At 42.2% G+C, this 13,918-nt stretch overlaps 1 protein-coding gene across 1 annotated transcript; it reads right to left on the reverse strand.

Annotated features, from left to right (window-relative positions):
• Positions 1 to 9,560: 9,560 nt before the first annotated feature.
• Positions 9,561 to 13,698, reverse strand: LOC148420543 (syncytin-A-like). Its single transcript, XM_088420647.1, is given in 1 exon segment — positions 9,561 to 13,698. A coding segment is annotated over 1 exon segment (1,263 nt). The 5' UTR covers positions 11,442 to 13,698; the 3' UTR covers positions 9,561 to 10,178.
• Between the last annotated feature and the right edge of the window lie 220 nt (positions 13,699 to 13,918).

Here is a 13,918-nt window from a genome sequence, read left to right on the forward strand (position 1 = left end):
AATAAATATAATAAATATAATAAGGGTGTGTATAAGACACACCCTTAAATTTAGGGTAAATTTCTGGTATTTTCCTGATTCCCATTTATAAGACGCACCAACACTTTGGCAACAATGTAAAATCTATAGCGTACAGAATTAATATTATCTTTTGGAAATTATATATTTCCTTGTGTTCATATTATAGGAACCTAGAAAAACCTCTCGCATCAAACTAGCTCCTAGCGTGTTCGTTTTTGTTTTAAAGATCGCCCAAACCACAACATAGAGAAACAATAGTTTTAATCCAGACAGTGTGGTACACGAGGCCTCGGGCCAGTCCTGCCACAGGTCAGAGCAGAAAATAGCAACCTCACGAATCAGATTAATCATAGTTCCCTCCATTCAGCTCATGATTTCATGCAATTCTTTACTCAGCAGATTCAGCTAATAAGGGACGAAATAAAAAAGGCAGCGCCACTTACCCTCTCGGGCTCTGTGATTGCTGATGCTAATTCGGACAATCAGGCTTATGAAAGCTTGGTAAGTGGTAACCCTGTCCCAGTTTTATTTAGTATCCCTGGAGTGTCTTACACACCTGGTTAATGCAGCAAAGCTGTCATCCTGCATGCTCGACCCGCTTCCAGGCAAACTCGTTAAAGACTTATTCTCGATCTTAGGATCATCTGTCTTGAATATTATCAATCTGTTGCTTTCCTCTGATATTGTACCTGAAGCTTTTAAGACGACCGTCATTCAACCATTACTTAAGAAACCTCACCTAGATCCTGAAAATCTCTCTAGTTATAGACCAGTGTTACAGCTTCCATTTACTGTGAAAATTCTTGAGAAAGTTGTAGCACAACAAGCTTAGCGATTTCATGATTGATAACAATAGATTTGAACTCCTTCAGTCAGGATTTAGGGCCAACCATTCAACAGAGACAGCCCCTGTGACGAATGATCTTCTCTAAGCCATGGATTCTAACATCTCATCAATATGATTATTGCTTGACCTCAGTGCACCATTGATCATCATATTTTTATAGAACGTCTTAAATCATGTGTCGGTACCTCGGGATCAGCACTTTCTTGGTTTAGATCTTACATCCTGGGAAGGACGCATAGTGTCTCTTATGGCAATGCGATCTCTGAATCTTTCTCTGTCTCATGTGGCGTCCCGCAGGGTTCAGTAGGGGAGAGTGGGGTAAGATGAGCCACTGGGTAAGTTGACCCACCCCTTGTATCTATGCAACCGTACCATGTGTGGTCATGTGATCACAATGGCAGAAAGCCTTCACCATTGCCATCTTGCAGTGGTGAAAGTAAGCACATCAGAAAAGAGATCAGCCTAATTATACGAGAAAAGGTGTTTTTTGACTGTCAAAATAACATTTCTGCATTTTAGGTAAAATGAGAGTTATGTCAAATAAGATTATCTGAGACTAAAATTATATGTTACACATATTGGTGTATTTTTAAGGTGTAAAAATATGTGAATCACCTCAAAACTAGCCACGTTTTTAAGATAGCCTGCTTTTCACAAATTGGTGGCAATGGGGCAAATTGAGCCCAAGGCATTGGGGTAAATTGAGCCAGTGGTTCAATTTACCCCATAAGGCACTGGAATTCAGATGAATCCTTGATGTAATTAAACGCAATTTTTCTGAAGTACGCTCAACTGATTTGCTGTGTTTACCATATTTAAATTATTATAGAGAAGAAAAAAAAGGGGTAGCATGCTGAGAACGTATAAGGAAAACAAGCAGGGGCTCAACACCCTTGGAAGAGCTGGAGAGAGCAGTCAATGAAGTCAAGACTGGAAAGTCCATCAGATCAGTGGCAAATAAAAGAAATATTGACAGGTCAAAACTGATAAGGTACATGAAAAAGAGAGCTGTAAAGGAAGTAAAAACAGTTGGATACAGAATGGGATGGGGAGTGGGATGGCAGAAGCAAAAAGAGTCTTCTCAGAGGAGATCAAGAAAGAGCTTGCAGACCACATCAAGAAGCTTGCAGAGCAGTTTCATGGCATTACGCCAAAGAAATCTTGTGAACTGTCTTTAGAATTGGCTACAAGAAATAACATTCTCACCCCCAACAACTGGACAGACAAAGGTTTGGCATCCATAGTTTCATCCTCCTATAGTACTGCTGAGCTACCTGCATCAAGCTCTGCAACATGGTTTTTTTCCTCCGAGTTCACACGCCAAGGATCCTGGATCCTATGTGTCTCCAACTGAGATTTTACCTTTACCCAAAAAAAAACAGCAGCCCCAGAAACAAATAAACCGAAAGCTGGTGAAGAAAAGAACCTGACCGATACACCTGAAAAGCTGGCAATTCAATGTGCCCATGAAGAGTGGAAAAGCAAACTAAAAAACAAAATGGACAGATCCATCAAAGACCAAAGAGTGCTGAAGAGGAAAAAAGCTCAGATGAAAATAAAAGAAAGCAGTTCTGAGGAGAGTGATATTGCAGTTCCATTAGAAGACACTACTGAGAGTTCCAGCTACGAAAGTGAACGAGATGACTCAGATCTGCAGGTTGACGACTTTGTAATTGTAACATTTACATCTAAAAGCAGGAACCATCATTACATTGGCTTAGTCAAAAGCCTTGAGAAGAATGAAGTTAGTCCCCGATTCCTAGAATTCCAGGGGTCAATGGCAATAAGAAACCCACTTATGCTTTCAAGGAGAATGATGAGGCATCATTCCCACGGAGTGATGTGCTGAAGAAGCTGTCCCGACCTCAAAAAGCTGGAGGAACTGCAAGAAGGGACCAACAATTCATATTTCACTGCAACCTGGACAGTTGGAATATTGAGTAGATCTTTTGAGTACTAGATAGTACTGAAACAGCAGGTTTTTGTTGGTGGTGTGTTGTTCTTAGTTCAAAACTGATTGTTACAAAAAATTCACAGGTTCGCTTTAAAAAAAAAACAACCTTTTTGTTTAGTTTACACGTTATGGCTTAACCTACCCCTTGATGTGGGTCATCTTACCCCAGACCTGGGGCAAATTGAGGCACAAGTCCAGTTTTTTTGGAAAGGTCATTATTTTGTGAAGCTTTGTCAGAAATGCATTCTGATCATTTCATTTTATAGTAGACATCCTGAAATAATGGAATATGTTTAAATTTTGTTTCTTTGTAGTTTTTCCTTGAATCCCGAACCAAATAAGTAAAATTCGGCTCATCATAACCTTTGGTGGGACACGGATCTGCTCAACTTCGGGTATTTATGTTAAAACATACTCGAACCACGGTCAAATTAACATCTACATGATCCCTCTTGGCGATATTTATGTAAACATGCTATTAGTTTTCATTCCTATGCTGATGATACCCAACTATACATGCCTTTAGAAATAACAGATCCGTGCAAGTGCAGTAAACTGGAGGCCTGCCTTGCCGAGATTAAACAATGGATGTCTTCCAATTTTCTGCTTCTTAACCCTAGTAAAACAGAGACGTTAATTATTGGCCCTGCTCATCATCAGCACTTGATTAAGAATACCACTCTGAACCTGGATAATGTACTATTGCCCAAAGTAGTTTTAGAAAAAACTTTGGCGTGATATTTGACTCAACTCTCTCTTTTCAGACACATATTAATAACACGACAAGAAAGGTGTTTTTTCACCTTCGCAATATCGCTAAATTTGCCCTATCATGTCTCTTAGCAATGCTGAAACATTAATTCATGCATTTGTTATGTCGCACCTTGACTATTGGAACATTTTGTTTTCTGGGCTTCCCATGTCCTGCGTCAAAACCTGCAGTCTACAAAACGCAGCAGCGAGACTCTTGACAAGGACGAGAAAGTTTGATCATATTAGTCCGACACTAGTTGACCTGCATTGGCTTCCAATACACCTGAGATGTGATTTTAAGGTGTTGTTAATTACTTATAAAATTTTATACGGTTTAGCTCCTTCCTATCTCGTCGACCTAGTATCACCATATGTTCCATCCTGACAACTTGGGTCACAAAATGCTAAGTTTGTTATCGACCCTGCGGGCTAAAAAGAAGTCCGCGTTATAAAGAGCCTTTTCCATCAGTACTATAGAATGCCCTACCTACAGAAGTTCGCACAGCCACCTCAGTAGAAATCTTTAAATCTGAACTAAAAACACATTGATACTCGCAAGCATTTAGTTAATGGGCCTGTGTGCAGCTTTATTCGTTTTTTTTCCCTGCCCCCTTCTCCTGGCTCAGAGAGGGGGCTAGCTCAATGGTGAAGGATGACTTGACCAACCCCATCTGGTCCTGCGCTGATCGACAATCGCCGATTAAGAAATCGACCATCTGCAGTCCACTTGGCTGGACTGTGGGAAGCCCAATGCCTCTGCATGCTGTCAAGCCATCACTGCACTATAAAGCACAATGTTTTCTATAATCTATATTGTTTATATTTGTCTGTATTGTGTATCTGTATCTGTCTGTATTTGGTACGTGCAGCATCCACTTCAACCCGGGGGCCTGGAAGGGGGCTCCTCCCACTTGTGGTCCCTTCTGAAGGTTTCTGATTTTCCCCAAATTGGGTTTTTAAGTTTTTCCTTCCCCTTCTGAGAGCTTTGACAGGGGATGCTGTTGTGTACCTTACACTGAAAGGATGTCTCCTTATGACTTCTTTTTTCAAAAGAAGTCTCGACACAACCTCTTTTCACCTCTTTTCAAAGATGCCTTTGATACTTAGGTAATTCAGGGCTCTACAAATAAAATTTGCTTGCTTTGACCGTGGTTCGAGTTCGTTTTAACATACATACCCGAAGTTGAGCAGATCCGTGTTTCACCCAAGGTTATGATTGTGGGTATATGCCAAAAGACCACAATGGAACAAGTGAAATGGAATACCTTTCCGTGTGCTAGTCTAACCCGTGCAATAGAGTCATCAGAACTTATACCAACTCTAGCTCAACCCATTACAGTAATTATTGTTGAATATGGCCGATATAAAAAAATGTACTTCTATGCGTCAAAACTCGGTTTATGTGGCTGAAAGATCAATCTTCGTGATTTTTCCCTCATTCCTGGGGGGAAAGATGCTATTGGGCAGTTGGATATACTGTACCTGAAAGGTGCGCATCGGGGGAGGTTAAAAGTGGGTATATGCAATGCGTACTCCAAATAAAGTGGGTATACACCCGTATACCCACCGCAATTGGATATACTATGGCAGAAAGGTGCGCATCGGGGAGTTTAAAAGTGGGATATGCAATGTTCACTGCAAATAAAGTGGATATACGTCGTGTACCACCATAGACCCTTCACTACACCAATGAATTTAAGTGCCCAGCATGAGCAAATGCCAGAATTTGACCCCAAAATTAAGGGTATGCTCTATACACAGGGGTATCCCATATTAGGGGAATGATGGTATTCGGCCATATTGATTGACAGTGTCATTCCGAATTAGACCGTTTTTTATTACAGACAGCAGGAGGTGCTGCAGGTGCTATATTTACCATTGTCCATCGCTATAACAAACATGGCTACCTCCAGAGAAGTGCCATCCCCCATGTAACATAATTTAATGATAACTAGACCTATGATTATATTTTAAACATACTGTTGGACATGAAGAACACGTTCATTTGCAAGTTTTTGAAATTTACAATCATTTACTTTATTCATTTTTAATAAAAAACTGTCTAAATCTTACACCCAAACCCTTTAAGCCTACTACATATTGTTTGTATGTGTTTATTCCAAAATCACAGGTCACCAATCAGAGATCTGACCGTCGTAAGATTTTCCTGTAAGTGCCAAGATCAAGTCTGCAATTTATTTAGGTATCAGTGAGAAGTCAAGTAATTCCCTATTTTATTCTTTTTATCCTTCCTTTTAGTCTATTTTTGACCCATATTTCATTTGTCTTATGGGAGACCTCAACTTGTTTCTCTCTTCAGATGCTGGGATGTCTGGAGTCTTGAAAATACTTTTGAGGCTGCCGCCATTTGCAAGCTCAGGAGAGGGAATCCCTTTCTTTTTAGTACTTACTGTGAGGAATCTAGATTTCAAGTAGGACTCCTGGTATTGCCTGTTAAAAGTTTTTTTTTTTTTTCAAAGTTGCAGGCTCGTCACCTGTCTCTTGACTGGGACTTTTCCCCTTCCCAAAGATGTCTGTTTCTTACTCATTCTACTTCTTTGGAAGTGAAATTTTGGCGCTCAAGTGACCAAAACGAATCCAAGAGAATTCAGCCAATCCTTTTTTTTGTGAATAAAATATCTTCCAGACTCGAATAATACATAAAGTGGAAATAGTTCATTATTTGGGGTGCGGCCCGGTACCAGTTGATCTTCAAACCGGTATCAGGCCATGGAACAGTGGTTGAGGACTCTACGCAAATGAGAGCACTGCATTGTCCCAGGCTGTTGATGAGAGCATGAAACGTCTGACGTTGCCCAGCTATCAATTTTCATCCGGGAAGTGGACTCCATCCAGAGAGTGACAGTGGAGTTTTTAGAGTTACATTCTATGCATGACACAACTACAAGGCAGGATCTGCATGATGATGCGTCAAGCCCTCAAACCAGGGTCTACAAGGGGAACCAACAGGGGTAGGCAAAGTCCAAAGATGATTCTGTCAGGCAGGTCATATGGACAGTGTTTGTGTACCCCTGTTAAAAAATTCTCCCATGAAGATTAAGTCTGATTCCCCCTCGATATCTTTTAGATATAATTCTTTTTCACTAGTTGGACCATAAATTGATGCCTTGATCATAACAGATGACATTTGTTTTACCGGTGGATTGTCACCAGGTGGCTAGCAAAAAAAAAAACAAAAAAAAACCTGCTGATAAGCTGCATTTAAAGAAAGATTGCAGGGCTTAAATCATGAGAAATATCTTGCGGCTTATAGTCCATAAAATATGGTATTGTGATTCAGACGTAGTGGCAAACGGCTATACAGTGATCCCCCCTACTTCGCTGTTAATGGGGGGTGTCAACCCCCCCGCGAAGTCCGAAACCCGCGAAGTAGGGTATCAGTTCCTAGATTTCTATGTACGCCCCAATATAGCCGCAGTAACCATAAACAATCCTTTTTTTCTTTTTTTTGTATTTTTTTCGTATTTGATTTCCTTTCTCCGATTATTTAACATTACATTATCCTTATTAGCATTATTAACATTCTTGTATATTCATGAAATAACTAATATTACTTAGTTTGTTGATAATTGGTTCTCAGGACTGGTTATCTGCACCAAGACTCCGGTGAAAGAGTAACCAAGTCGTCACCTTGAACTTCACATTTATTTTGGCTCATGTATGGTGTATCATGTAGTGTCTGTTGAATAATAAATCAACAACAATGTTAAAGTCAGTCAACTAACATACACTTGCCGAACTTTAATCTATGAATTTACTGCATTTTTAGCCGACATTAGCGGGTTAGCAACAACTAACAACAACTACTAACTATAAAGTGCAACCTCTACACAAACACAAACAGAATAAACACTCATCGCTTACTAAACATAGGCAGTAGCGTGCGTTATCAACATAAATGATAATAAACTATAAATATGAGCTTACGTTGTCATTCACCACGTCACCGTAACGAGCCGAATGACGCACAGAGAACGTAAAATAGGAAACGGAAATGCAACGGACCCACAAATTAAAAGCATACATTTCAAAATAAGACAAAACGTCACGAACTCTAACGCTTGAAGAATTCTTAACATAGTTATTAACTAATATTACTTAGTTATTTGATGAATACAGTACTGTATAATGTACTTTTTTGCTTTTTTCATTTTTTTCTCAATTTTTGCAGATTTTTCAAATATTTTTTTATTTTGAAATATTTTTAATTTTTCCTGGAAAAACCCGCGAAGTACTGAGACCGCGATATCTGAGACCGCGAAGTAGGAGGGATCACTGTACAGTCATCCCTCGCTACTTCGCGCCTCGCCTATCTCGCCCTCAGTGCATTATAGATGATCTTTTTTGGGGGAGGCTGTATTGCGGAGAGAAGTGCTGTGATGGTATTCTGTTTGCCAGACAGACTAGGTAACTATAAATGCACTTGCCACAGACGTCGAACTACTGCAGTACACATATTTACTTAGATTTTAAATGATTAATTCTTATATAGTAACTGTACAGTTACCCCTTTCCATCCTTTGAAGTGTCGCGCAGCCGCGGTCATATTAGCAGCGCCCGGAACTCTTAAGTCAAGTTATCAAACGTGATAACAGGGAGAGTTTACACTTGAAATACAGTGATACTACTGTGTGATGTGATGTGACATTCCTGCATGCCAGACAGACGAGATAACTACAAATGCCCACCCAAGAGGGTGATTGTCACTTCTATATGATATGCGATTGGCTCCCGGCGTGACCATTGCACAATAAGAGCACGAGTTGTAATCTACTCCCGCCCCAACGTCCACTTGTCATTAGACGAAAGCAAACAGCTTGGTGTCAATCAGTCTCCTCGCTTGATTAAAGTTAACAGGTTTTGCAAAGTGGTCAACCTGCAACACGGTTTGTACAGTGCTTCCTTTCGAATTTTGGAGATTACTCCTATGTTTTGGTGATCCATCTGTGGTAAAATTAACAAGCGTACCCCAAGTAACTTGTGCCTCTGTATGACCGTTGATACGGTTAAATAAGTCATTTCCCTGTGTTTTTCCTTTCAGGGATTCCATATCCAAAATGTCCTTCATTATCTTGAAATGAGCTATGTCCTTAATATCTCAGTCATTGCTTTTGTCCAGTGCCAAAGGATATCATGAAAATGATGCCGCTTTATTGTTTAGCTTGCTAGTTAAATACTCGATTACATGTAGTAGTGATATTTAGTGATATTTAGTGATATGCAGTAATATTTTGTCTTAAATGTGTATAGTACAAAGACTTTTCACATTTAAAACAAATCCCTACTGGAGGGGTTCCAGTCCCCTTTAACCGCGAAAAACGAGGGATCACTGTACCATTTTATTATAAATCTAGGTAAGATATTTCTAATGGTCTGGTGAACGTCTTTCCTCCTCTCCCTAGGGTCTATCAAACAGCGTGTTTGTTTCAGGCATGTCCCTCTGGTGTAACAAGCAGGATTAGGGCGAGAGTAGATTACAACTCCTGCCCTCATTGGTCCATGGTCGCACCGGGAGGCGATCACATGTCTTGCAGGACACTCCAACTTGATTTCAAGGACTGGTACTTCTATAAACTGCTTCATAGCCGCTTATCCCCACGAGATTCACAGGCATTCCAGAGCCTATGCTAGCTGTCTTAGGTAGCGTCAGTAGGGAGCGTACACTCTAAACTGTCATCAAACATACCAAAGGACAATTTGGAGTGTCCAATTCTTTTGACATGCATGCATGTTTTGAAGAATGATTAAGGAAACCAGATTACCCTGAGGAAACCCACACAGGCTGGTCGGAGCTGTAATCGAACACACTAAAGTGACATTTTGTTTCCTTGTACTTGTGTAGGTGTAATAACGATAACAAGAAAATTTACAACCCCTGTAACCGCTGGTGTTGGGTTTAAAGTGGGCTCGATACCCCACAAATGACCCAAGGAGAGGTGTAAATAATAACTCAGGAGTCAGAGATTTCGTTTTACCACTGCAGTGGTGAGAGCTCGAAGGAGAGCGTGACCGTGTGTCAGCCTCGTTGCAAAGTCCTTCTACCCGAGCTCTCCGGCTGCAGTCTTTTATTGAAAAGTTGTTGCTGAGTCGTGGTGGGGTGTCATGATTCAATCAGTGGCATCACATGGCTATTGTACAAATGGCAGGCTCCACTCGCCCTTTGAACATTGTTGACAACTCACACATCCCAATGTCTATGCATAGACAATAGGGAAAACGAAACAATGCCGCTTCATCAGTGCAACAGCCAGTTTATAATTAACTTATCTTACATTTCCCCCCTGTTGTGAGTTTAAACAATGTAAAAACATCAAATTGTTGACTTCCGTCAGGCTTTATCAACAATCATCATTACAACATTACAACAGGGATGGGGAGCCAGAAGGGGGCGAAAACCTTCTTTACAAGGAAAAATTCCCCCTTTACCCCTCGCTTGAGGCAGTAGCTTCATGGCCTGGACATCCCCTGGGTAATGAGAGTCTTAAGAGAGTTTGTGGTGTTTGAAGGCCAAAAGGGTGGGGGACAAAGGTTACTAGCACATGTCCCCACCGGTGGTACCTGGGTCCTCAGCACCCGGTACTTTTAAAAGTTGTCCTCGTCTGATTGGAGAGAGCTTGTGGAGTCCACACTAGATCTTCTGGAGGTGCGGTGATAATGGATTTCGGTGAACTGGGCTAAGGCAATGTCCATGGCGCGCCTCATCTTCATTTTTAAGCAGGGGACGCAACAACAAAAAACAACTGCTGCTATAATTGACACGCCTAGGAGTGGGGTCACTGCTTTTAGCAATATTTGAGTTAATGAGCCAGAAAACAACCAACGGAGCCAAGATGGTGTGTCATGGACTGTGTCTGCTTTGATTGCTTCTCCTATAGCTTTCAACTTGTTCATAGCATTGGTCATGTTGGCGGAATTTATGTTATCTGCAACGTAAGTGCAGCAAGTGTCCTGTATTAATACACACACGCCCCCTTGTGATGCTGTCAATAAATCTAGGGCCATACGATTTTGAAGGACAACATTACGCAACTGATTTATCGCTTCATTTTGGTTCTGGTCAATAATTATCGAGGCATTAATAAACAGTCCCAATCTGTATGACAGTGTTTCAGTTCTCAACAGTAATTTCCCGACACCAATTGATGGAATGACCGAGAACAAAATCTTTTGCCCTGTGGACCATAATTTGCGGTCGTCCGGGACATCCGTTCCCCACACGGGGTCATGAGGCGGCACGGTAACTTGCCTTCCCCTCCGGGAGCGGATGTTTTCGGTGGTCAACAAGAACGTGTAATCTGACACAAAAATGGGGGTACATGTCCCAGTCCAATTGACCGGTAAATAGGGGTACGCCATATTACCACACAACCACCATACTCCTTGTATCCAATATGTGCCATTTGATGGGTGGCTGATACTAACCGTAACACCTTCCCCATTTGTTGCCGTCTGATTGCACCCCCTGGTGTTACCCAAGTACACTGTACTGTTCTCCTGCTGATAACACATGACATATTTGGCTGTTCTTCTGGGGGGCAAATGAACCCTCTGGCCTACTGGCTTAACTGCGTGAGATAGGTTAAACTTAACCCAAAACATTGTAGAACACGCCCCTAAGATGATCCCAGGGGTGTACGGATCTGCGTCATCGATTTTGATCATCTCATATTGGTATCCTACTCCCCCCATGGAAGCCGCACATTTCGCCTGTAACTTTGACATGTATTTCCCATACCTTCACTGTGGACCTTCACTGTGGTGAGGCATATACGAACATATATAGCAATTGGATTTATTAATGCTTTTGGACAAGTCGAAAACATATCTATACCAATAATTAACCATGTATGGATGTGAATAATCCCCTCTGATGGGCGCCAGATGGGAACCATCGTATGTCCATCTGGCTATTCTTACCATGTCATGTGTTTTATGCATAAGCCAAACACCTAATATGACTATAAACGCTAATACGGTCCCGATTACCGTGTTCTTTACATGCTTCCACACCATGGTTACACTTGCTTGTCGGAGGCTGGGGTGACAGGAACACGCTTGCAATGTGACTGGTGGATCCACGTGTCTCTTTCAGCGACTTTTAGGGCCGTTGGGGTAGTCAGTTGGACTCTGAAAGGTCCGTCCCACATTGGGCTGGACCAACACTTTTGTTTGATGACTTTGATCAAGACCAGGTCACCGGGGCTCAATAGTTCCTGTGGGGAGGACAGAGGGGCACTCGGCAGATCATTTGCATTCACAACATGTTTTTCTTTAAACAATTTGCATAGCCATTCTGTCATTGGATCGAGTGTGTCTTCCTTATCTTGCACCGATTGTCCTTCCCACAGTGGAAGATGGAATGGTCTACCATAGACTGCCTCGAACGGTGTTACACCTGTTGCGGAGGGTGTAATTCTCATGTACATCTTTACTAGGTGTAAACACTCTGGCCACGGCTTCCCTGTCTCTTCCATGGTTTTTCTCAGTCTTAATTTTACAGTGCCATTGGTCCTCTCGACCAGTCCTGCACTTTGTGGATGATATGCACAATGGTGTTTTACATTTATGCCTAAATGCTCTGACATGTGATCAATTACCTGGTTTACGAAATGAGTGACGTTGTTACTCCAGATAACTCTTAGAATACCATGATCTGGAATGACATTTTGGCAAATAGCTTTTGCAACCGTCATCGCATCTGGATGTTTGGTTGGGAATATTTCAACCCATTTTGAAAGCGAGTCTACAATTATCAAACAATATTTGTAGGGGCCGCTTCTAATTAATTCAATGAAATTCATGTGAAGGATCTCAAAGGGATATGTCCCTTGGGGATGTTTGCCCCTTGCAGGCCCGGTATTTCCCTGCGAATTGTGTTCGCAACAAATCAAACAGCTTCTACAAAAATGTTTTAAAAATGTAATTAAGCCCTTTGTGGGATGGAATGATTGTTCTATTATCGCTACCATCCCCCCTGTTGAGACATGGCTCCACCCATGGGTCAATTTGGCAACTGCTTGAAAAAGGCTCCGGGGAAGGCAGGGCTTGCCATCGACGTTGTAGAGATCCTGGTCATCTTGTACAGCTCCGTCGTTTGTCCATTGTTGTTTCTCTGTTGGTGGTGCGTGGTGTTGCATGTCAGCCAGGATCTGCAGGGATGAGATGTTGATCTTGTTGCCCGTCAATGCTGGGGTCATCATGGACGACCAGGGTAGTCGAGGTAGAGAGTGCAGCAGTTTTAGCAGCAACGTCAGCCTTGGCGTTGCCTTGGGACACTGGGTCATCGTTGTTCATGTGTGCTTTGCATTTACACACAGTGACGGCACTTGGCCACATGATGGCTTCAAGTAGGGCTTTCAGCAGTTCTGCATGTCGGACGGGTTTGCCGCTAGAAGTTTGCATCCCTCGTCTTGCCCATTGAGCTGCGAAGACGTGGAGAGTGGAATAGGCATATTGGCTATCTGTCCAGATGGTAACTGGTTTGTTTTTGTACAGCTTGCAAGCTTCCGTCAGGGCGACAATCTCTGCTGCTTGGGCTGACCAGTTCCCAGGCAGCTTGCCAGACGCAAGTGTCTTTTCTAGTGTAACGACTGCATATCCGGTGTTATTTTTCCCGTCAGGTGTCTTCGAGGATGAGCCATCAACAAACACAATGTCTCTCTCAGTGAGTGGAATGTCCAATCAGGTCTAGGCGTGGCTTACAGCATTTCTCAGTTCTGTCTTCACATCGATGAGGATCTCCATCTACAGGTGTTGGGAGTAGTGTGGCTGGGTTGAGTGTGTTACAGCGGACGACAGTCAGGTGGGGTTGAGATAACAGCGTGGCTGTTATACTAAGTGTCTCGCTGGAGAAAGGAATAACATCTTCGTTTGTGTCAACAAGATGAAAACTGCATGGCTGACCTTCAATGTGAGCGGATGGAACAAGACTATTTCTGCTGACGTTTGGACTGCCATGGCGGCTGCACAGACAGCTTGGACACATGGTGGCAGTGCTGATGCCACTGGGTCTAGTCTTTTGGAATAAAAGCCGACGGGTCGTATTTTCTGTCCATGTTCTTGAGCTAACACTGACGTCATAAATCCTTCTTTGCAGTGTGAAGGGAATCATATATTAGGTTGTTATCATTATGTTCTTAGTTCATTGTTACCCATTTATGCAATCCTAGTTCATCTTGACCCTGTCCTTAGATAGAACTGTTGACGCACGAAAGTGTGAGCCGGGACCTTGGCCCAGCTGCCGGTGGCGCCCGGCTGGCTCTTTTGTTGTGTCTTGTAATCTGCTATGCTTCTATTCAATAAAAGCCAGGGGGAACGGCTGG

Source organism: Hippichthys cyanospilos, chromosome 8 (assembly GCF_059441005.1).
Source record: "Hippichthys cyanospilos isolate Australia breed blue-spotted pipefish chromosome 8, RoL_Hcya_1.0, whole genome shotgun sequence".
NCBI classification, from domain to species: Eukaryota; Metazoa; Chordata; class Actinopteri; order Syngnathiformes; family Syngnathidae; genus Hippichthys; species Hippichthys cyanospilos.